The sequence below is a fragment of the Uloborus diversus genome, chromosome 9 (assembly GCF_026930045.1).
Source record: "Uloborus diversus isolate 005 chromosome 9, Udiv.v.3.1, whole genome shotgun sequence".
Lineage (NCBI taxonomy): Eukaryota > Metazoa > Arthropoda > Arachnida > Araneae > Uloboridae > Uloborus > Uloborus diversus.
Window position 1 is genome coordinate 59,999,440 of NC_072739.1, and position 26,281 is coordinate 60,025,720.

General features: G+C 33.7%; 1 protein-coding gene across 1 annotated transcript in view; it reads left to right on the forward strand.

Moving 5' to 3' along the window:
* The window catches only part of LOC129230073 (transmembrane protease serine 9-like), a gene marked incomplete in the record, with an annotated part of 109,558 nt that overhangs the window by 41,655 nt on the left and 41,622 nt on the right, over positions 1-26,281 (forward strand). The window contains 4 exon segments of the mRNA XM_054864461.1: positions 3,449-3,576; positions 3,726-3,850; positions 23,142-23,189; positions 23,938-24,020. Of these exon segments, the coding sequence (XP_054720436.1) occupies positions 3,449-3,576; positions 3,726-3,850; positions 23,142-23,189; positions 23,938-24,020 (384 nt within the window).

The window sequence follows — 26,281 nt, forward strand, 5'->3', positions numbered from 1 at the left end:
GGATGCGATGTAGTGGTCAATTTAATTAGTACACTGAAACAGAAGTACCACACCATCTATTTTGATCGTTTCTTCACCCGTGTTGATTTGCTTCAGGATTTATTAAAAAAGGGATTAAATGCTTGTGGAACAATACTCAAAAATTGTTTTAAAAAATGCTGGTCGAAGCAAAAAAAAAATCGACAGGAAGAACAAGGGAAAGTATTCCGGTGTGATGAAGAAACTAAAATGTTCTGCACGGTCTGGATGAACAAAAAACAAATAAGGTTGCTCTCTACTAATGTCGATTATAACCTTAACAAAGTAAAGAGACGTAAAGCAGGGGTCTGTCCAGGGTTTTTCACAGGGTCTGTTTTTTGTGAAAAATCAAATATTTTTGTGAAAAACGAAATTTTTTTGTGAAAAATCAAAAAAAATTTATGAAAGATCGTTTTTTTTTTTTTTGTAAAATAAAATTATTTTGTAAAAACGAAAAATTTAAATTTATAAACATTAATAAATGCGTTTGGGGGAAGGGGAGGCTCATGGAGCAAACTACGGCATTGAAATAATTTGTTGGAAGTTTTACAGTATTTTTTTTCTTTTCTAAGGTTATCATAGATGTATCAGTATCTATATACCGTTCCACATCTTGTTAAATTGTACTAGAAATTTTTTCTGAAGATTTTGTATAAAGAGTAAAATCATAAAATAATTGAAAAAAAAAAAAATCAGGCAGTTGTTCAGTATTTAGCTTTTTGGCGCATGAAATTTTTACAGAGCACGAAATTTCGTTTTAAATTTGTAATTTTAACAAAAATAAGTACAAATTTTATTTGTTTACCTCTGAATAAAGCGTAGTAAGCATTTAAAAAAATGCAAAAAATTCCATTCCTATAGCGGATGCAAAAAGATTGAAATTTTTGAAGTGAAGGCATCAAAAGTATAAGAACGGAATATAAAAGAATTCATATTAGTAAAATCTTTTCAAATTGCATATTAAAGGTTAATGATAAACATATTGATAATGTCTATCGACATAGTTGAAGCAAAAATAAAATTAAACCATCGAACCGTCTTGACACTTTTAAAAGAACACGAAATTCTGCTTAAACTAATGATTTCACTAAAAATAATGAGAATTTTTATTTATTTGCCTTGTAACAAAGCTTAGTTAGCATGAAAAATGAGTAAGATTTGATTGTCATACCGGATGCAAAGAGATCGCGTTTTTCAAAATTAAGGCATCAAGAGTGAAAAACAGCATATAAAAGAGTTTATTTAAGTAAAACAATTTTAGAATTGCATTTTAAAAGGTTTACATGATGAATATTATTGATAACCACCGACATTTTCGCCGAAAATTCGTAGTTAGAAAAGAAAAAAAAAAAGGAGGTGGGGTAATGTTAAACAATGGACAATACCAGATTCCCGATATGGACATAGGAAAAAAATACAGGAATTCCGGTTTATAACCGATACACGAGCACCCCTGTTAGCATAAAAAATTCAAAACTAATATAATTTCTTCTTAAGATAACGTTAAAACATCACACCATAAAGGCACAAAAATTGCCAAACTGGAAAATGTTAGGAATATTTTCCAAGTCCCAGTGAAAGGTTTACTAGACATTTATTTATTTAGCGTTAATGTTAATTTTATAGTTGATAACCATATCTGAAGCGATCACATTTCTTCCCCAACCTATAGCTATTCTATTTGTTAGCAGTACCAAGTTCAATTCGCTGATATGTGTTATTATTGTTTAGATTGAGAGCAGAGGGAGAAAGATGCTGAGGCAGCAATATCAATATGCAGAGGCCATAACATTTTCAGAAAAATCTATAACAACAACATCGTTGCAGGCTATTTTTATTCTGCTGTGCTAAAAGAAACAGTAAGCATCACAGAAATATGCAGACATTTCTTTTGAAAAATTAGCCGTTATTTTGATTTTAAATTTGCTTTTACAGTAAATGATTTGTGAAAGATCCTTTTTTGTTGATTAGAATTTTGTGAAGGGTCCGTTTTGGTTGATCGGAATTTTGTGAAGGGTCCGTTTTGGTTGATCGGAATTTTGTGAAGGGTCCGTTTTGGTTGATCGGAATTTTGTGAAGGGTCCGTTTTGAGTAATCGTATTTTTGTGAAGGGTCCGTTTTGAGTGATCGTATTTTTGTGAAGGGTCCGTTAACGGACCTAAATTTCCCCTGGCCAGACCCCTGTAAAGGCAGTGAGATAAATGAAGTTTCATGTCCTGAGCCATTCAAGCTGTATAACTGTTTTATGGGGGGGAGTGGATGTTGCAGATCAGAAAAGGAAATACTACACAATTGCTATTAAATCCATCAAATCTGGAACTATCTCTTCTAGTTTTTGCTGGCCACAACTATTGCCAATGCATTCATTATCATGTCTTTGACAAATTTCCCTCCTTCACAACATCCACAAACACAATGAGATGAAGTTGATTAAACAACTTGTGAAAGATTTTTCCTTTTGAAAACAAGCTGCAACAGTGACCAAAGGCTTTTATGAACCTGAGCACAAAAGAACAAAAATTGAAAGAAGGAAAAGAACATGCATCAAATGTCGTAAAAGCAACAAAAAAAAAAGGCCACCTAGCTCAAAGCTCTTGGGAGTGCTGCCTTTAAAATTTGCTTATGCAAAAGCAGCAGCTGCAAGACAGATTATTTAAAAACATCAATTTAGTGAATGGCTATGAAGATGAAACCTTATGTTGTTTTAAAATAAAATCTCATTTAAAGACAGGGGAGGGGAGCAGAGATATTCCTCAAAAAATTTTGAATTCTTCGGTAATTTTCAAGCGCGCTTCAACTTTTTTTGAAATAAAGTCCCAAAGACTAAAATTTAGATGATCTTTGGCAATATTGGTGGGGGGGGGGGCATCCCTAGTTTTTCCTCCGAGTTAAAGTACGAAAAACGAAAATTTTGACAGCTTTTTAATTGCATGAAAGACTTTGAAAATCTTGGGAGGGGGGCTGATCCCCTGATCCCTCCCCTCTGGCTACGGTCTTGCATTGAAAACAAGATCTTTTCCCTTGGATTACTGTATTTTGCTGAATTTAATTATACTACTGATAAATTTAATTACCTAGTAAATTTAATTAACAACTATTTAATTATACTACTAGTGGTTCAGCTTTAAAAAACCACTTCATTCGCTTCACAAACATTCAGGGGAAAAGACCATTTGCCCAACTTAAAGTGTGCGTTGAATATTACAAAATACTTGCTGTTTTCTTTTAAAAATATCAGTTACCCCCGGAATCGGAATTGCCCAAATGAGTTCGTACACAAAATCCAATACTAGTACATGGTCCCATTTGAGTTGGTTAATTAAGAGTTGTTATTGATAGTTTTACAATTCATGAATATTAAATATTTAAATCAAGACACATTGACACCATAAATTTTTGAGTAATACTATTGTAATTATGTATCATTTAGGCTCCAGAGGGGAAAAGAATCGAAGTTAAGTTTGGCGAAACCTTTGACATCCGGGCATATGAGCCACTCTGTGTGCAGGATTACCTTGCTATTAGTCTAACTGGTGATTTCAATACACATATAAAAAGGTACATTTTTCTAGATTTAGATGTTTATAGAAAACATGCAGCTAAAAAAGCTAAACTTGAGATACTTTTTTAATAATTATGTTACTTTAACTGGCCTCACTTAGTTTTGCGTTTCATTTTCACAATTGGATTCCTTTGCTTCTCACTAGGTACTGTCATGGGAAAAGACCAGTATCTGTATACTCCACTGGGAATAATTTGTTGTTAATGTTTCGTACTGACTGCTGTTTTGAAGGAAAAGGATTTAGTGCATCTTTCATAGTTTTGGATGAAGGTTTGTAGTATGTTTTTACCGATGATAACAGTATTTTCAAATTTCAAAAGAAAGGAAAAACTGTCAAATACTTTTCCAAAGAGCTTATGACAACCACACTTGGATAAAATGACAAGCTTTTTGCAAACACAAATCCTAACTGGAAAATTTTCTGCAAATAATTATTTTTCCAATTCACCGTTGAATAAAGAATTAAGTTTATATTCAAATATGAAAGAGACGGAAAAAAAAAGGGCCTTAAAATCATTTAGAAAAATTTAGAAAATGTTTTGCAATAACATATAATTTAGGCTCAATTTTCACCAACTGATTAAAACTGCCTCAACCATCATTTTTTGCCTAATATCAATCTCATAATCATTATTTTTGTTTTCATTTTGTAGTGAAAAAGTTCATGTAGATCTGAAACGACTCTCCAGTTGTTAACTAAGATAAAACATGGGCTACCTACTTTTCACTTGAAAATTTTATGAAGATACTTGATTTAGTACAGAAATCAACAAAAACTACTCATTTAAAATTAAGTATTTCTGCAAAAATAAATACATATTAACAATTGTTTTGACAAAAAAGACAGGGCAAGAATGGCAGACAAAAAATACTTGGAAGAAACAGAAATATAAACTGTGGGATTTTTTTTTTTAATTTCCAACTCCCCCCCTCCCCCCCCCCCCCCCCACCTTTTTTTAAAATTAACCTTAGTAGTTTTTAAAAAATTCTGCATACTTAAAAATTTTCTGCAAACGCTGTTTATCTATATTCTGCAAGACTGATGACGACCAGATATAACAAACATTTCAGAAAAAATATGAAAGCAAGAAAAACATTGAACATTGCAGTGCAATAAAAGCAAGGGTGAGCCTTACTCTCTTTCTCAAGAGTGATGTTACCCTCAAAAAAACTCCCTAAAAGTAAATTTGTGCTATGTAAAAATAAAACATTTTAACATACCAAAAAAAAAAAACAGCATTCTCTATTTTTGGGCAAACCTAACCTAGCAGCATTGTAACAGCTATGCAGATCCACATCACAACATTACAATGCAATCAGGTACAGCAGCAGATTTACCTGTTACATTTGCAAGGGGCCAAAGTGCTCTGCAAGGGATTTAAAACTGCACACAAAAATATGTTTAGGGTAATTCCATGCAAAGGTCAACCTAAGGCCCAATTTTAAAATTTTTATTTAAATAATTTTTATTGTTACCATTTCAAACAAAAAGGTTGAAATGGCATGACAATAGTTTGTTATACGTTTTTTTTTAACATTTTTATACCCCCCTTTTATCCAGTAAGAAAGGAAAAGTGTAGTTAAGTAATTTTGAAACTAATTTTACTGCTCTCTTAAGCAATGAAATTCCAACAGTTTTTCCTTCTTTGATTTATATGTTGTAGAGTAACTCTTCATCTTTAATTTTGATAAGAAAATTTATTGAAAAAAAAAGTTATTATATTTCCTATAGCCCCTAAATGTAATCATAGAATGCATGTCATGTCTGTCACAAAAAACATGATTTTTTTAGTTTTTTACAAAATGTATTGGATGTATGCACACAAGGTTCTTATTTCTCTTTATTTACGCTAAAATGAAGACTTAACAGAAAAATTGGAGAAAAATTTAGATATTTAAGCAAGAAGAAAAGAATTTAAATTTTGTCATGTCTGTCACACTAGTCATGTCTGTCACACAAGTCATGTTTGTCACACGTCATGCAATAGATGAAACGACAAAAGAAACAGTTGAAAGTTTCTATACTAGTGATGGTATATCTAGTCAAGCTCCAGGTCTTAAAGAGTTCTGCATTATAAGGAATAAAACTGGAAAAATGAAGATGCAGAAAGGTACCTACTTACAACTAACGATCAGTGAAGCATATCAGCTTTTTAAAGAATATGCTTTACTTAAAATTGGATTTTCCAAGTTAGCAAGTTTAAGACCAAAACATGTTTACTTTAGATCAGATACACCTAATAATATGTGTTAATGTATCTACCACAAAAATATTCAGTTACTCTTAGCTTCATCAATATTGCTACCAAATGCATCAACAGAATTAGTTAAACTTATAATTTGCAATGATGAGAAAAAAGAATGTATGCTTCAAACATGCAATGAATGTAAAGATTTACAATTATATAAAAGTTTTGTAGAAAACTTTGATGGAGATCAACTTAGATTAGAAGTCTCCTACAAACAGTGGATAAAGTCTGATGCTGAAATCCTTGTAAGAAGCAAACACTCAGATCTTTTATATGATGTCTTGAAACTGTTAGAAAAACAGCTGAGATATTTCTTGTGGCAAGTTTATGTTAAACATATTCAAGCTAAAGTCTTCACAAACTTAAAGGAAAATCTACCTTATGGTACATTTTCAATCCAAGTGGATTTTAGCAAAAACTTTTGTCATGCATATCAGGATGAAATTCAGTCTGCACACTGGCAGAACACTTCATCTACATTATATACGACGATAGTGTATTACCGTCAAAATGAGAATGCTACAGAAGTTAGTGCTGAGCCTTACATAGCCATATCAGATTATTTACAACATGATAAGTATGCAATTATTGTTTTCAATAATGTAGTCATTGAGAGCATTATGAAAAACCACCCAGAGTTTAAAATAATGAGATTAGAGTTTCAATTTGATGGAACTGCTCAGCACTTCAAAAATATACAATTTACTTCATGACTACAAATAAACTTCCAACAGCCTGGCATTTCTCAGCTACCTCACATGGGAAAGGATGCATTGATGGATTAGGTGGCACAATCAAACGCAGAGCATGTGATGCTACCGGAGCGAGAAATGTAGATCCTAGAATCTCAGCAGAATTTGCTAAAGACGCAAAGACATATTGTCCAGGGATTAACATATTATATACTTCAGAACAAAGTATATTAGGAATGAAAGAAAATCTGGACAAAACATGAACTTTCGAAAATAATGAAATAAATGGAATGCCAGCTACACGAAGTGCCCATCGTTTTCTATCACGTTTCCCTCCCCTAACATTATCCTTCCTTGTGGGAAAAATGCGTCTGGTTAGTGTATTCAAGGAATATTTTCTTTCTGATGTTTTTTGTTTCGGTCTAGAAGGGAAAGTGGTGAACTGGAGCACATCCGGTTCTTTACGACTTCACAACTGGTTGTTCACATCGCCTTGGATAGTTTGATTGTACCAGTCTGTTCGAATTTTTGGCGCCTTGTTTACACAGAGATAAAATTGATCTGATGTGAAAATGGCTGGAAGACATAGGCGTAAGTTAACAGTTAGCGAGGCGCTCGAATATATGCGACTATTATTGGAAAATGAATCCGAAAACGATAATGATGAAAAAATTGTTTTCAGAGATGATGAACATGTGCCCCCAGATGAGGAAAATATTTCCTCGGATGAAGATACCGTATCTAATTTTTCTGGATAATGTACTAGCATAAAAACTATTTCTGGGAGGAAAAGACAATATGTACAAAAACCAAAAAAGTTGTCAAATTCAAACAATATCATTTTATAATTCAACAAAATTTGGTGTCGAAATCGCCGACCAAATGGCTCGTAAATATTCTGTGAAGGCAGGATCAAGGAGGTGGCCGGTTCATGTATTCTACAATATTCTTGATCTTGCAGGGATTAATTCATGGGTTTTACACAAAGAAGCTACTGAAGAAAAACTTACGAGGAGAGAATATCTTCAAAAACTCATTGAAGAGTTGCGTAGTGCGTATATTCAAAAAAGAAAGTACAAGTCAGATTCACAAACAGAAGCGGAGAAAAAGGGTTCGTTGTCAAGCTTTCAAGTGCAGAAACAAAACTGTAGGTATTTGTTCTGACTGTAAAATATCGATATGTGGAAAGTGTACAAAATATATAAAAAGGAGTTGCCCAAAATGTGCATGAGCTGTGTAAAAATCTTGACTGGTAAGAAACTAAATATTTCTATTTCAACTGTCTGTATCTTTCAGTAACTGTATACAATATTCCATATTGTAGTATCTTATTTTTTTATCACTTATTATAACAATTTAATGGTTAAAATAAATAAATGTCATTGCCAAATAATTACAGCTTACTTTTAGCATAACAACATGGGTTTTCATTGATTGGGGTCAATTTGACCAAGCCCGCGGTTTTCGGTATACCGAAACTGTCGCGGTTCTAGTGTTACCCCCCCCCCTTCTTGGAAAAATTTGAAATGATAGGCCTGTTATTATATCTTAATCACTTCAACAACTCAAACTGCTGCAGTTTTTTTACTTTCATTTTGGAATGCAGAACAAAATTTATTAAATAATTAACGAGCATTAAAATAACCTTTAATAGCAACAATTTTACAACATTTATATGGACATTTATACACAAATGTGAAGATTCTAAACATGAATTATTACTACCTTATCTACAATCATTCATCCCTTTAAATTCGTCTATTAATCTAACATCATCCTGATAGTATCTAACATTTGTAGGAGGAATCATAGCTCCAGCCACACACCTTCCTTCAGCATTGAGAAAATTAAATGTCGAACAGGCCTGTTCAATACTCAGTATCTCCACAGAGATTTTTTGTTTGCGAATAAAGTCCAATACTTCCCTTTTGGGCAAAATCATATTTTGTCCAGTTCCAATGAGAAGCAAGTCCAAACGAGGTTCTAATAAATAGAAAAGAGATAGGGATTCTGGGGTGATATCCTCACAAGTATTTACATTCCACTGAAGAACAGTACGAGGAAAAACTGCCATAGGTCCCATAACAAAAATGCCATTATTCAGACGAAACCTGCAACAGAACCAAGAACGCTTAGCATATGGACTAATACTATTTTCACATAAAATAAATATTTTACATCAGTGGTTCTCGACCTTCCAACCAGGTCAACCAGGAATGTGTAACCTTTTGAATATGTGTGGGGGGGGGGGGTCCCGGTTGAACCTTTCAAAAATCTGGCAAGTCTATGTTTATTTGAATAGAAGCGCCCTTTTATGGGGTAACACTCAGCTCTTATATGATCTGAGGAAAATACGTTACTACATATAACTTGATTTTGAAGACAAGATATGAAATCAAAGCACTAAATACAAATTACTTTGAGGTAATCTAGGATCTAGGCGAGGTTAGCATGTAATAGTCACTTTCACAACATAATGGCTAGGACAAATACAAGGGCAGGACGATAAAGCTGATCGCCCTTCCCTTGAGGGACCCTGCAGCCAGCACTATTAATTTTTCTTCATCCTTGATAACGCTAAGGAAAGGAATCGGGTTCAAATCTGCCTCTCAAAAACTTTTTGAAATTGAACTTTGAAAAAGACAATTTTAGAATGTATGGTGATGTTAGGAGGAGGACTTTGGAGTCTTTTCCCAGGCATTTTGCAAAATGTAAGTCTTAAAGCCATGATTGAAGACTTCTTAGGTTGCATTAGGGGAAGGTTTAGTGACCTTTTCTGATAATTTTTCGAAACTTAAATTCGAAAAAGCGCAATTTTAAACACCTTTTAATGATGATAGGGGTAGGTTTCAAAAATTTCCCCCTGAATTATTACAAAATTACATTTTAAGAAAAGTTTTAGAAAACCACTTCAAAAGAAAAAGAATAGTTTGTGAAATCTCTACATTTTAGCTGGTTTAAATAAAATTTATGTGGCAGCTCCCCCTTCCTCCTCAACCTACAAGCAAGTGTAAATCAGATTTGTAATGAGAGGCAAGGTAAAAAAAAAATCATCCCTTCCTTAAAAAATTTCTAGATCTGTCCTTAATAATGGAAGGGTTGCCACTGTTTTTGACAAGTATTTGATTATTCAGTTGTAACTGACAAAGAATGCTTGGGGTCACTTTCAATGTTGGATATTTTGATTTTATGTATGCTTTTGCGGAAAATTTAGATTCATAAATACATGGATAAAAACTGCAAAAATATTCTCAAAAAAAAAAAAAGCAATACAGTAGAACCTCGATTATCCGAGCTTCGATTAACCGAGGTTTCTGTTAACCAAGCCAATGATGAAGGCCATTTTTCAAAAAAAATAATGTACATTTAATGAAAAGAGGAATTTTCAATTTGAAAAAAAAAAAATTCTGGAAATATGTGTGTTTTTTAATGCATTTTTCAATATTTAACTTGGAATAGCTAAAAAAATTCGATTGGCTTTTTAAAACTTAAAAAACTAAAATGGAAAAACACTTGTATTAACTGTAAAACATTACTTTTTATCTGTTCATCTTTTATGAATATTTAATCGTATTTTTAATTAATACAATTTATGATCCTGACAAGTTTTTATATAAAGTTTCTATCAACCGAGAATTTTGACATCCAAGGCTCTAGCGGTTCCAATTAGCTTGGATAATCGAGGTTCTACTGTAATATCAAAACTATTTATATTTGATCAAGAAAATGAGTTACTTATAGTTAATTACAGTTTTAGTTTATTTTTACATATTCACGCCTCCCCTGAAACTTTTCCACCTCAACCGGGAGGGGGGGGGGAGCATCTAGGCAAAGAACATAGTTTATAAAAAATTTTAGCACCTTTTATCGAAGAACTTTACATTTTAGCTATAACTTAATAAATAATTAACCAACTATCTACCTGCGACACCATAACTGAAGCAAAGTGAAAAATACAGGACAAATCTCCAATACCATGATATACACATAACCACAAAATTTAGATTCTTTACATTGATTTAAAATATAATATGTTAACTAGATTTTTCTGTGATAAACAGGACTATGACAAGGGTCATGATATGAAAAAAGTGAACGGTTTTTGGTCATGACTTTCCAGCAGACAAGTAATACAAAGAACTGAATAAAGAGATTTTGTAAATTTCAATATGGCTATAGGGTAATTCCACAGAAAAGTCCTATTTTTGGTAAAAAAATAAGTTTGATAATAAATTAAAACTACGAGTATGATTAGAAGACTTGATATCTGTTTTTATGTTCTACAAAAAAAGAAATCATAATATCAACCGTGCTATCCTCTATGTATAGTTTAGGTTACATCAAACCATCTGGCAACACAAGAATAAAAAATTGTACATGTTTGTAGATGTATGCAACAACTCCAAGACAAAAATTTTATCTTTTTTTTCTTTGGCAAGAAAATAAAGAGGTAAGAAAATTCTTTTAAATAGTTTGTAACTTTATTAAAGAATTTCTTAGAACAAAATAACTTTTAAAAATGAATATTGATTGTTATGTCAGTTACATATTTTAGTGAAAAGTTAAGCCTAATTATAATATTTTATTTTTGGAACATTTTTAATACCTAAAACTTTTAAAGCATTGAAAATCCTTTCAAATGACATATTAGTTATTAATTTAAGTTAAAAATAAGACTATGTAAAATGCATAACTGATGTAACCATAAAAATGTAACTGATGTAACCAAGCACATGTTACATTAGTTACACATTTTTTCTGAATGCAAAAGCTAATTTAAATAAGATAAATTTAAAACTGTGATAGATGTGTTTAATTTACTATTAAATTAAGTGTATAAGATAAAAACAACAGCATTAAACAATTGAAATAACTCATATTAAAGCATTATATAAGTGTGAAAACAATGTTTATAGATATTCCCACAATGTTGATAAATAATTAATATGAAATTGATTTACTTCTTAGAAATTTTATGATGGTTCCAGCCAAATCTGCAGCTGAAAGAATGAGGGAATATAGGCAAAGGATGACAGAACAAAAGAAAACAGAAGCTCGGCAAAAGAGGAGAAGAACAGATTTTAGCACTCGTAAGAAAAAAACTGCTGACTCCAAGATTAGAATGAGGAAAATGAGAGAAAAAAGAAAAGATCAAGCTGAACTTTCTCAATGTACACCTACTACGGCTATTTCTACCAAGCAGTCACTAGGCTGAGCAATGTCAAGAGTTAATATGTCACTTCCTGCAAGTCCTAGAAAAAAGCGAGCAGTAGTTGTTCAACTTGCAGAAAGGTTTGACTTGATCCCTTCGACTCCAAAATCTACTAAAGAATATAACGCTACTCCACAAAAAATTATTGAAGGAGTAACATCCCACTATAATAGTGATTTAAAATCTAGACAATTACCTGGGAAAAAAGATTTCAAGAGAGAATTGAAAAGCAAAAGAGAGTATTACTAATGACAGTTATGGAAGCATACAAGCTCTTTAAGGAAGATAATTCATCTATAAAAATTGGTAAATCTAAATTTGCTGCACTTCGACCACCAGCAACAACACCTATTTCTGAAAAAGATCAATCTGTATACTGTTGCCGTTATCATGAAAATGGAGATTTGTTAATAACTGGGATTAGTAAAGTTGTCCAGAACCTGTCAGTTAATACCAAAGCATTAGTTCTCAAATCAGTATGTGAATGGGAGATGAAATGCTCATTTGGGAAATGTGAAACACTGTGATGATATCAGTAATTTTCTTGATAATATCATTCCCACATCAAATGAAGTGTCAGTATCATTTTTTCACTGGAATACTGATAATAAGAAGGTTTTAACAGAAACCACGCTTTCAAATGCAAAACAAGAAGTTTTGAATCGACTGCCGATGTTAAGGAGACACTGTTTTGTTTCAAAATCTCAACTTCAGGAAATAAAATTTTTGAAATAGAATCTTTTAGAGAATGAAGCTATACTTCAAGAAGATTTTTCTGAAAATTTTAATGTTCGTTAGCAAAATGAAATCATGTCAGCTCATTGGATTGCAGGAGTTACTATTTTTTACTGCAATAGTGTATCGCAAATCTCTTAATATTTCCTATTTAGTTGTCATGACAAATTATCTGTTCTCTGCTTTAACTCTGCTATCCTGAATCATAATATGAGTACAGATGGACCTTTCACAAACCTGCATTATTTTGCTGATGGGGCTGGAAGTCAGTTTAAAAACAGATTTACACTTTCTGATATTTAAAACCACATAAGCTTCATCCATTCCTTAAATTTGCCGATTGGAGCTTTTTTGGTACAGCATAAGGTAAAGAGGCGATTGATGGAATTGGGGGCACAGTCAAGAGAGCTGTCTGGAGACGGACATTGCAAAACCGTGTCATTGTAAACACTGCTTATGAGTTCTTTGAAGTGGCCAAAGAAGTTTGTCCAAAGATAAACTTCATTTTCATTTCAAAAGAGAAAGTTAAAAAAGCAAGTGAAAAATACAAAAAAAAATATGGTGAATATCCACCTAAAAAAATTCTTGAAACACATAAAATTCATTATGTGAGACCAGTCAGTCAATGTGAAGTGGAAACATCAGTTGTAAGTCCATTTTCAAAGCGTTTCGACATCAATTTTAAGAGGGTGGAAATCTTTCAGAAGGAAAACAAAAAAAAATTATTTACAGATTGAAAGTAATAAATACAAAATAAGAGATTTTCTGCTTGTGAATTACGATAACAAGCAATTTCCAGGGATTGTGGAAGAATTACAAAAAGAGAAACTTAAAATTAATGTAATGCATCTTTGCTTTGGTGGTTGGCATTGGCCATCTCATCGAGACTGTATATGGTACAGGATTGGTGACATTAAGAAAAAGACTTCAGTGCCACAGCCTATCAATGCGAGGGGTACTTACAAGTTTTCAGAGAACATTTATTGAATTACTGTTTGAAAATGATGTTTTATACCTTTGTAAAGTGTAGTGTTACGTCAGTTACGCACTTAAAGTTACATCAGTTACGTACATGAATACCAATTTTCTTTTTTCTAGTTAAAATATTATTTTAAAAAGTCATTATTATAATCTGTTATTGCTTAGTGATGTTAAAACCATAAAATCATTTTTTAATTGGATAGTTTTGATAATTTTTACTTTAATAAAGGAAGTATGTATGTTTGTCTATTTTGTGTTATAGGGGCATTCCACGGTATTTTGGACATTATGTAGAGTCCGTAACGTGACCTTCTTTTGCCATAACTTTTTAATTTACCGTTTGATTTGCAAATTATTTTAATTTGAGCTGGTGTGTTGGTTGGAAAAGATCAAAATAAATAATATGCTAATCAAACAGTAAATTAAAAAGTTATGGCAAAAAAGGTCACGTTACGGACTCTACATAAATGTCAAAAATACCTTGGAATGCCCCTATATCAGTTACAGATTTTTGAAATACAATTTTTCAGCCTTAAATTAAATTTAAAAAAATTCTGAAGGTACGTGAGAATTAAATACTCACATATAAGAAATATTTTAAATTTTAAAAAACAGTTTAAGCTGCATTAGTAAATCTCTTACACTAGCTTGAAACCAATAATTGATCATCAAATGTTACATCAGTTACAATGGAATTGACCTATAATATAACCAATGCCAGAACAATTTTTATAATTCAGTATATTAAACTCCTAAGTACATGGACTTGACATATAATTGATATTTATCTAATTCTAGCACAAGAGATTTCAAAATATTTGGGAAGCAGTCATACAACATGACATTTTCACATCATTCATAACTAACTTTTGAATGAATGATTACAATCCGTAATCAACATGTTACAGTATCATACAAAAAGATTCAGGACTTAAGACTAGCATGCTTTTGAAATACAATATCAATTGCTGCACAAAAAAGATACAAATATTTTAAGGACGCTTACCCATAGTTACTGAAAGTATCAACCATGATTACATGCTTATATTCATTGTTAAGTATTGTAACTGTCGTCTTTCCATCCCCTTCATAATTTTCTAATCGAGGAGAGCCAGTACTAAACTTACTACAAGCATTTTCAGACCTTCTAACAGCAGTAGACATCAGCAACCCTCTTCTGAACAAAGCAAAATGTCTCTGTAAAAAGGCCATTGTTAAAGCCTTTTGACAACAAGAGCTGAAATAGAAAGGTAAGGAATAAATAATCATTTTCTAGAAAGGTAACACATGTGTGAGGCAGGGTTGTTTGGTTTAAACCACGTTGGTTTAAACCAATTGGTTTTTTTTTTTAAATGTTTTTTAAAAGCCAAAAAAAAAATCCATTTTACAGGTTTACATTGATTTCCCCACACATATTGAAAAATGTAAAATTCCATTTATGCTAAGTTCCTAGCTAAGTTACTGAGATAAATACTAAAATTGCTAAGTTGCTTCTTCAAAATGTATTACAAGCTTTAATCGAAAAAAAAATATTAATATATTTTTTATTTCATATATGTGCCACAAAGCAGATTTCAGTCAACTTCCATCATTATGCTTAATTTGCATGATTAGTTAAGATTTACTAAGGATTGAATCTTTTATTGTAGATGCAATGCATTATATTGCTCACTCCTGTTGCAGGAGTGTGACATTTTTGCCCATTTATTTGCACTTTCCTGGAATTTTAACTTTGATTTGTAAGGTAATCAACAGTCTAACTTAATTGTTTGCACCTAAAAATTAAGATTTGTTCTGCAAGTGAACACAAATAATATATTTTGAATCAAATTAAAAAAAAAGTTTATACTTCATATTATGATACATAATAGTTCCTTATATTATAATGTAAGAAGATTAAAAGACAAATTTGTAAATTCCCAGAACAAAATGCAAATGTTTGCGTAAAAATTGATTGAGAAATATATAAATCTTCACATATAAACTACACTTCCCATTGGTGGTTTTTTTTTTGGATTCTGTGTGCTCAAAAGATTTTGATTGGCTATACACCTATGCTGCTTTATGACTATTGGAGGCGGTTTTGTGAGAATTGCATTGCTGGACGGTTGGATTGTCTTTTGGATTCTCATGCGTTTTTGCCAGGGTTGAAGAAAATAATTTTTGGAGGCTGCTTCGGCTTTGGTCTCGGACTTTGTTTGTCGGTTTTCTTGCTTGGGTTTTCGTCGTTAGTTTAATTGGTCTCTGCGGTGTTCTTTGGGGTTTTCGGTGTCTGTTGGACTTTTGTTTCGTAGCTCGGAAGAAAATGGCGGCGTGTTGTGATGTCGGCAAGGCATTACCCGTTTGAGGGCAGTGTGGTATGTGGTTTCTGTTTTTGAGGTGGTTGGTGTTGGCTTGTTTTGCGGTTTAAGGTAAGTCCCTTTGTTTTTTTTTTTTTTTTGCATGTTTTTGTGGGTTTCTTGTTTCGGGGGGTGAGTGGTCTGCTCGTGGTTGTCATGGGGTCCATGGAATGCGAGGAAGGACTGAAAGTGGACTATGTTGGTGACGAGTTTGCTATTACTATGGTGGCTAGCATTCAGCAGAAATGCCAATACGCAGCGGAGAATGGCACTACTACGTTCCCCGTTTTCTTTACGTCCGTCGGTCAGAAAAATTTACCACGAAATAAACCTAAAATTTTGAAGGACGACCTATTAAAACAGGTTGAAGATAGGGAAGGTACAGGCAACAGAATCAAATTCACTCGCAATAACCAACTGATAGTGGAGACAAACTAGACTGTGCTATTAAATTGGCAAATATTGTTCAATTGGCAGGCATTGAGGTCGAGAGTACAGTGCACATGGAAAATTATACTTCCAAATTCTTATTAAGAAACATACCAACGGAAATTCCATTAACCGAACTGGTAGAGGAATTGGAAGAGGCCAATTGCATAAAAGTTGCAGAGGCAAGAAGATTTTTTGTAAAGGGTAGTCAAGGTAAATCACCCACTGAATCTATTCTAATCATCATCTTTGGGAAAAATATACTTAAAACCATTGTTGTTTGGCTCACCAGTCAAAAAATCAATCCTTTCTATGATCGTCCTAGACAATGTGTATCTTGTAAGGCATTCAACCATGCCACGAAGAATTGCAAAGAGGTAGCTAAGTGCATGAACTGTGGTCAGAACCACTCGGAAGAGCCCTGTATGAATCCTCCTCATTGTACCAATTGTGACAATGACCACCCGGCTAATTACAATCAATGTCCCGCTAGAATCAAGGAAGAGAGCATATTACGGTATAAGGCGCAGGAACAACTTACATTGGCTGAAGCTAGAAGAAGGTTTCGAGCTAATCAAATGACTAGTTATGCTACAATCACCAAAAATGGCACGTCTAACAACATCACGAGAGAGGACCTAAATGATGCAATTCAGCAAGTTATCCTTGTTTGTGAGAAAAAAATAGCTGAAGTACAACAAGATACTATCACTGCTATGAAAAAGATTTTCGAGAGCTCTCTTGAGCAGCTCCATAAAAGCATATTGGATAATGTTACTCACACCATCGCCAAATCGATGGAACACTTCGGTAATAAGTTAGATATTAAGTTTGGTTCTGATTCTGAACATAAAGGTAAAAAAGCAGAAGTTAAAGGTAATTTTTTGATGGCACCCCCTTTGGGGACTACACACAGCTTTCTCGGCACTCCCAGGGATGATGACGTTTCCTCCGCGGATGTGGCCAATCGGTAGGCCTGTGGTGTACCAGGGCCTTTGTGGGTTTGTTTTTCGTTGCGGGTTTTCTTTCTCCTATGTCCTTTTCTTGTGTTCAGTGGAACGCGAGGAGCGTCTTAAACAAAGGCACCTGGTTTTCGAACTCTTTTTTTTCTAATGCCTCAGTCTTGGCTATTCAAGAGACCTTTTTAAAAATCAGAGGGAGCTTTGCTCTCTCCTGCCAGAACATTTATCGTTTAGATCGTCCTAACCGCCCGGGTGGCGCCATTTTATTTGTCATTAACAATAAAATTCCCTACAAAAGTATCGATATGAATTTACCTCCATCTGACATTGAAGCTATTGGCATAAAAATTTTTTCGAAGAATAGTAAGACTTTACAGATATTCAACCTATACTCGCCCAAAGGGAAATGGGACTCTAATTGGCTCGGCAGTTTTCAAAAATTTTTGATCCCTCCATTTATCATCTTTGGAGACTTGAATATCCATCATAATGCTCTGGGTAGCAATCACAATTCCTCTGATGCCGACAAAGTCTTAAATTGGATTACTGATAACAATATTTGCCTGCTTAACACACATATACCGACACACTATTCCCACGGTAGTACTGGGTCTCTTCTAGATTTAACTTTATGCTCTGCCGATATCTTTTCTGACATGCATATAAACATTCACTCTGATCTGTTTGATAGTGACCATCATCCCATCCAACTGTTTATAAATTTTAACACGGACCAAGTCCAAACCTACACTTATACATGCTGGCAAACTTTTCTTAGCAGTATTCCCGGTAGCAGAAACTGCGAGACGCGCGTCGCAGATTTTTCGGCGGCCTGCAGATAATTTTATTGAAGAACAAAACGAAAGAAAGGGGGAAAAAAAACAAATAAATAAAAGAAAAAAAAAAGAAATACAACTTAGAAAAGATCGTTTGGAGATCGCTTTTTGAGCAATGGATGCTTCAGCATTTCGACTAGAAACATAGTCGCCATATTTGGTCATTCACAAAATCGAAGTAGAAAAGTGCAAAAGTTTTCAAAAACAAAGATGAATTGGATGTATTATCTTTCTGCCAAGAAATGAAAATAACTTAAAATCTACAGCAAATCGTTTTTTTACTTTTATTTTTTAAAATAATTTTCTTGAGAAATGAAAAATTTTATGTGAAAATTTCATCTTATCCTCATTGCTTTGGACGCAAAAGCGCTAAAACTTTTTTACTAAAGCTTAGTCTCATGAGGATTTTTATTTTGAAAATATTTTTTGCAACAAACTCAGAAATTAATATCTTAATTTTTAGCGTAGTCGCCATGTTTGATCATTCCCAAGATGTTGGTACGTAAGATTCATGAAGTGCCTACGTTTTCAAAAACGGAATTGGACGTTTATTGCAATGCAAACTGTTGAAAAATAAGCAAAATGTGTCTTTTTTTTTTTGGTACTTCTTAATTATTGTCTTTAAAATTGCAAAATTTTATCTTCAGAATATTATCTTATCTTCATTGCTTTAGAGGCTAATGTACTAAAAACTGACTATTTCACTTAAATTGTAGTTTTTTAAGGATTTTGAATTTATTACTACTTTTATGCAACAAATTCAAATATCTATTTATAACCATGAATTTTTCGCGTGGACGCCATATTTGGTCATTCGCAAGATAGAAATAAACGATACTAATACTTACGTGAGTTTCCAAAAACAGAATTGGATGTTTACCTCAACACAAACTATTGAAGATAACATAAAGTGTTCAATAAAACGTGTTTTTTTTTCTTTTTATAAAATATTTTTTTGAAAAATGCGAATTATTATCTGCACAGTTGTATTTGATCCTCATTGATTTGAAGGCTTTGCTATGAGCTAAATATTTCATCTAAAATGCAGTTTCCTGCCAACTTCTCATTTACTAATTTAAAAAATTTAAAAACCTATTTCAAAGCAAATTTTCCATACTAAAATTAACATGTCCTGAAGAATTGGTTTTCATAGTGTGTAGAGTTCTATTTATTTTTATGAAAGTGGTGAAAGCTGCTTCCTCCCCCCCCCCTATTGCTTTAAAACTCAGCGACAGTGGTGGCCACAAGTTTTTCGGGTCTAGTGGCCACTGGCCAGTTGGAAAATTGTCCAAGTCTTGGCCTTCACAAAGGACTTGTGTATTTTATTAAAACTTAAAATAAAACTAATAATAATGCTGCAGATTATTTTCAACTACCGAAAATAGTGTCGCAGACTGGCTAGAAAGTTTCTGCTACTGGGGCAGTATTAAGGAGAATCCCCAATGCGTCGACTCATCAGGCACTTTTCTGATTCAAAAAGTTATATCTGATGCTATTAACAAAAGTAAAAAAAATAACCAAAAGAAAGTACACGGGAACCCCCCTTGGTGGAATGCTGAATGTAGATATTATCTTGGCCAAAAACGCAAAGCCTTAAGGATAGCTAAAAATACACTTTCTAGAGAAAAGTGGATGGTTTATAGAAAATTGGCTGCCAAATTGCGTCAGATTTGTTGGAGCAGTAAAAGGGCGTACTGGGGCAAGACTTGTGATGCAGCGGTAAAAAGCAATAATATCTTTAAGATTTTAAAGTCTCTGGCCAACCGATCGTCCGACAACATTAAGTCAATCTTTATCCTTAATTCTGGAAACATATCACTCTATACTCCGGTGGCTCAAGCTAATGCTTTCACCATATCTCTTCAAAAACCCAAAGTTAAGATGGGGATTCCATTTGACCTCAGTGGCCCTTCAGTCGACAATTTTGATGAGCCGTTCTCCTTTGAAGAGCTCCAAAACACGATTAACAAGGCTCGGAATACCTCCCCTGGACCCGATGGTATACCTAGCAAGGCTCTGAAGCTTCTTGACAATAACCATCTTCGTACACTTCTGCAGGAAATCAATCTTAGCTGGAGTTCTGGTAACAGACAATTGGAAAAAATCTACGATCATCCCTTTGTTTAAGAAAGGGAAAGACAGGAATGATTTAGCATCATATAGACCCATTTCTCGCACCTCTACTATCGCCAAAACGATGGAACGTATAATTTTGGCGAGAATGATAAAATCTGTTATCTATTTTTTAAATTTTCCTAATAACCAGTGTGGGTTTCTCCCCTTTAGAGGGTGTGACATCATCCAAGCTCAAATACACCACCAAATTTGTGAAGCTCGATCCCTCAGAAAATTTTTCATTTTTATTGCCCTCGATTTAAAAGCAGCATACGACTTAGTCTGGATCGACGGACTAATATTCAAGATGTTGAGAATGGGAATTAGCAATAATGCAGCTTTATGGATCTATAATTTTCTTTCTGACAGAAAGTTCAACGTCAAATGGAGAGATGCTCTTTCTGTGGAAAAAAACTCACTTTAGAGGTGTCCCTCAGGGCTCTGTTCTCAGTCCTTTATTATTCCAAATTTATATCCAGGATTTGAAAGACAGTGTCCCTACTAATGTTAATTTTATTACCTTTGCTGATGATATCTTTCTGTACTGTTCCGGGTCAGACTTAGACCTAGTCATGAGTCGACTGCAGGATGCCCTTTTTTACATCCAAAATTGGTGCAATACATGGCAGATGAAAATTGTTCCAAGCAAATGTGAGGCTATAAACTTTTCGAACAAGAAACTGAAACCAAGTATCAACTTTAAAATTGACGCCATTGATATCCCATGGGCTGATAAAATAAAAATTTTGGGTCTTAATTTTTCGAAAAATCTTACATTTCATGATCATTTTAAACATATAGCGCAAAAAACCACCAAGTATATCAATGTTTTCAAATTCATTTCTTCCAGGAAATGGGGAGCCAGGTCTGCCCACTTACTTAGGATTGGTAATATGTGCATACGTAGCAGGTTGGACTATGGATGTCACGTTTTTGTTTCATCTTCTAAATCCAGTAGGAAAATCATTGATACGGTCTTCCACTCCTACCTCCGGGTCGCTACAGGACTACCTTCTTTTAATCCCTTAACTATTTTACTCAAGGAAGCTGGTGAAATGCCACTGCAATTGCGACACAATATGCTGGCGAATATCTTTTACATCCGTCAGATTAGTTTGAAAGAGGAGTCGCCCATTTGAAAATTTTTAGCCTCCTTCACCATGGAATCCCGTCCGGCTAGAAAACATCAACACCCCCTGGCGATTTCATGCTCCAATCTTCTTAGAAATCTCAATGTTTTCCCAAGTCAAATCATTCCTTTGAATAAGCTGGTTGGCGCAGGAATTAAATGTAAAATTCATATCAATAACCTTCCTTTTCAGAATAAAGATTTACCTCCAGACGCAATAAAAAACCTATTTCTGGAATGTAAGAACCATCTCTTTTCTAACTGCAACATAATTGCCACCGACGCTTCAAAAAAAGGCGACTCAGTCGCCATTGGGATTGTAAACTTTAATTCTGGTGAAGAACTTATGGGTAGAGTCCCATCTATAAATTCTGTATTTACTGCTGAAGGCCTAGCCATTTGGTTGGCCATCATTAGACTCTGCAAAAACAATGTTAGGAACATCATTCTATCGGATAGATCTATCTGTGCTTAACTCACTGGTAGCAGTTCATATTAAATCTCCCTGGATATCGCTTATGATATGGAAAGCTGTTGAAAACAGAGTCGGATCGGTGTCGGACATCTGGCTCATCTGGACACCAGCTCATGTTGTTACTGAAAACGAGAGAGCTGATGAATTGGCTAATCTTGGGCATTCCCTGAACCTAATCCTTCATTGGGTCTCGTGCAGTGATATTATTCAGACTATTAAGAGAAACACTTGGAAAGAGTGTAATTCAACTTGGGAGAACTCAAAATATACTGCCAACTTTGACCATCTTTCCTCTATCACGAAAGATAATAGATTAATCGCCAAAAGCAGGTATTGGGATGTGCTATTCTCAAAACTTAGGACAAGGACTCTAATGACTCATGATAACCTCTACAAAATCAATAAGTCTCATTCGCCAATGTGCCCCTCTTGCAATGTAAGGGACTCTGCAAATCATTTTCTTCTATCATGTCAGGCTTTCGAGAATCAGAGAGAGGTGCTCAGGAAAGCCGTTGGGTGTACCCCTCTCTCCTTTGGCTCTGTGTTGTGGCTTGAGGGTTGTGCTTTTCGTCGTGTTCGCGCTGTTTGCAGGTTCCTTGGTCTTTGTGGTCGGTTTTAGCTTTCTTTTTGTTGGGTTATCTTTGGTTTAATTGTCTATACAACAGTGGATTATTGGAGGCAAAGCCGAAGTAGCGAAGCAGAAGCCTCAAAAAACATTTGAAAGAAAGAAAGACTATTGGGTGCAGATAATTCTTAGTTTTTTTCCCCCTTTTGTTCATTGGAATTGGGATTTTGGTATTTGCTTTGCCTTAGCTAACCTGTGCAGTTTACAAAAGTTACTTACTCATGTTGTTTTAAAAAGAATGTCTAATTCTGGTAGAAAAAAAGACCTAATCTAGCTTTCATTTGATGAAATCAAAAATGAAGCCAGTATTTCGTATCATAAAGGGTCTATATATACATGCATACTAATATGTTAATCAAGTCAAACATTTCAACCAATATTTCCCCGCAGAAAGCTATTTTAATTATTTAATTTAGTTATAAGATTTTGTTCTAATCTCTTTAATTAATCAAGAAATTAGGTATAATGTGACTATTGAATAACTGTTAATTACATGGAACCTAAATTACCTTCCGAAAATTGTTTTTCTCGCAAATAGTATTTAAACCAAAAAACCCGGTTTAAACCAAAAAAACCTGGTTTAAACCAAAAAAAACGGTTTTTTGGTTTTTTTTGAAAAAAACAGTTTTTTTTACCAACCCTGGTGTGAGGTAAAATATTTTATCATATGTAGATAAATTTAACTCCACAATTTTCCATTTTCACAAAATTTTATGCATAAATTTTTATAATTAAAGAAGTAGTAAATTATTTTAAAATTAAATTCTGATTTTATATTACAGAAGATATAACTACAAGTCCACCTCCAGAGCCAAAACCAAATGTTTGCTGTAAGTATAAGTCAATGTTATACAGCTAAGTAAATATTTTTCCATGTGAAATAAAAGTCAATACAGTGAAATCCCGATTTTGAGCCCACGAATCTGTTTTTCCGCATTTCATGCTTTTTTTCATCTGGTCCCACTTTTTCGGTATATACTATTAATGTTAATTTAACCCAGACGGAAAGTTTGTTTATGAATTTCCTGCTTTTTACTTTTTTCTCTAGGAAGTAAAAAAAAGAAACGAATGTTCTAAAATAAGCAACAAGTTTCTTTTTGAGCATTTTTAAAGCTAATCCACATGGTTGAAATTTAGACTATGAAAACAGAAATGCTATTGCTCCATCCATACAGACTGCTGTATGGACTTTACATCAGCTATTATTGAAGATGAAGATGAACTGGAGAAACACAACCAGTCCCTTCTTTCAATATTGCAGTAAAAAACTTTTATTTCTTATAATGACCAGGAAAAAAATTGCAAAATATTTTAAGCATTTACTTTGAACTCGATGGTTGAAAAACTACCCACTTTTTCAGAATATTTTGTACCAAAACACCAATATTTGTAACTAAATATGTAAAAATGATACATTTTTTTTTCATAAAATATAGATATACCTCTTGCAAGAGTCATATTTCCTACGTTTAGTTTTTTTTTTTTCTATTTGTTTTTTGTTTTGTACGTATTTCACATTTTTACGCTTTCTCAACTTTGAGAAAGCTAAAATCCGGGTTTCACCGTTCTTTCTTTCAGCTTGCGGGAAAGAAAACGAACCAGATACAGAAAGGATTATGGGAGGACAAACAGTTAGTCCACCAAGCAGATATCCATGGATTGTGAGTATTTGATTATTACTTAATAAGAAAAAATCTTCACGGACAGGGCCTGATTAACGCACGGTCCGGCGGGTCCGCGGACCTGGGCACCACAAATTTAGGGGCACTAAAATAGCCTAAATTAATTTCCTTCCTTCCTTTTTTTTCTGTTAAAGTGAACGTTCCTTTTCAGCTTTGAAAAGAATCAAAAATCGTTTAAGAAGCTGCGTTTCTCAGGATAATTTACAGGCGTTTTTCTTATTGACCATTGAAAATTCTGTGACATCAAAATTAGATTTCGATGATGTGATCGACACATTTGCCCCTGTTAAAGCCAGAAAGAAGCCTTTTTAAAGCTTAATGTCAGAATTAGTTTTTTTTTATTTTTTTTTGCTATTTTTGCAGTTTTAAATAGTTTTTTAATTCATTTTCACCTTAAGGTAAGGCAATTTTAACTATTATTAGTATGGTGAGTATCAAGTGTTTGGTATTCAAATCCCAGGTTTCTGTAGTTATGTGTAGGTTTGTAGTGTATTAGGTTTCTAGTATAAAATATTGACTTTGAAATTGTGCTGATTATCTCATGGGGTGGGGCACCAATTTTTACTCAGGACCTGGGCACCAGTTTGTCTTGATCGGGCCCTGTTCACGGAACAGGGGAACATCATAACTTGAACATGGAACACTTTGGAAGTTTTCAAAAAATGTTAAACCAGTCAAAAACAAAGCACTTTATCTGCTTATAAACATTACCAAAATAATTCTTCTGAAATTTTTTTAAAAATTAAATGTTGGGAAGATTTTGATAATTGGGAATCTGTCGATCTTTCTTCACTGGCGTCAATTTTTGGCTCCAGCGTGTGAGCAAGAGATATTTTTGTTTGCAAATCTAAACAAAGAGACCGAAAACATCTATTCCCTTAGGGTTGCTATAAATCAGCAGGGTTACCAAAATAAAATTATTTACGCCAAAAATGAGACGGCCAAGCCAGATTCCCAATTATTGAAATATCCCTAAAAAATGGATACAGCAATGAGAAAGTTTTCGCATTGTTGGTGTGTTCTAGGATATGATAATTCTCCTAACATATTATGTAATAATTACAAAATATGAAACATGTGCAAGAATAAAAATTGGGTCAACATTAAATAAAATTGAAATTCAATATGGGGGGGGGGGGGGGGGGCGAGAAGCAAATGGACAAAATGGTAAAATTACCGATACAGATATGTTGCTCAATGAAGAATGTTTAAACTGAGCAACAAACCCTTTTTGTACCTGTTTTAACTTTTGAAATGCTAACACAATGCAAGAAATATTTCCATTGCATTTTAAATTTATTCAAACATCGTGATACTGAATTATGTAGTATTGTTTTAAGTAAAACCACTATAGTGTTACCAAAGTACACATATTCGTTTCGTTTCGACGTAACTTTCTACCTGCAACTCAGTTGTCGGTGTTCTCCGTCGCTCGTAAGTAGCAATCACAACACGCTAATGAGTGTAACAAATCCACGCACCGCGCAGTAGTTCTTCTTACAGAAGTTTATTGCGCAGATTTATTTAAAATGGACTACTAGTTAACAATAAAAATTTAGAAAATATTTTAAAGCACAAAAAACATTTGTTAATAGCTGAAATACAACCGGCTTCGCAAAAATCTTGGAAACTGAAACAAAACAACAAATATTCTTTACCGTTGCCAGACACAAGATGAAATAATAAAAGACGATAGTTAAAGTTAATTTTGGGGGCTCTGTGGTAGCGAGGATGTACTCACTGGCCGTCTCTCCACAGTCAAACTTAGAGTCCCTATATATAGGGACTCTAGTCAAGCTTATTGGAAATTCGTTTGAAAAGCAAGAATAGATCCAGCAACTACCTTTTCATTGTTAATCTGGATCGTAGAATTCATTGAGGAAAGAGGAAGTGCACGATCTTTTCGGGTCATTTTGATGTTTGAATGACAAGTTCCTAATTTTTGTCATGGGGGTGCATGTTGGAACGTCAATAACTTTTGATTGATCAGAGAAAAAGTAGCATATCAAATTGAAGAAAATTTTGAGCTCTACAACTTCGTCGCTGACAATTTTTCTGAATAACGATCCTGAGGGAAGGCACTAAGAGCAAATATTTGAGGAAAAGGGTGCGATAAAAATGATTTCTCCGAAAACTATCGATTTTCAATCATATTTACCCCAAGAAATATTATAAATTTGACAAATATGTGTAGCGAATTGGAAGTGAATTGACTTGAATTTATATTTTGTACAAATTTT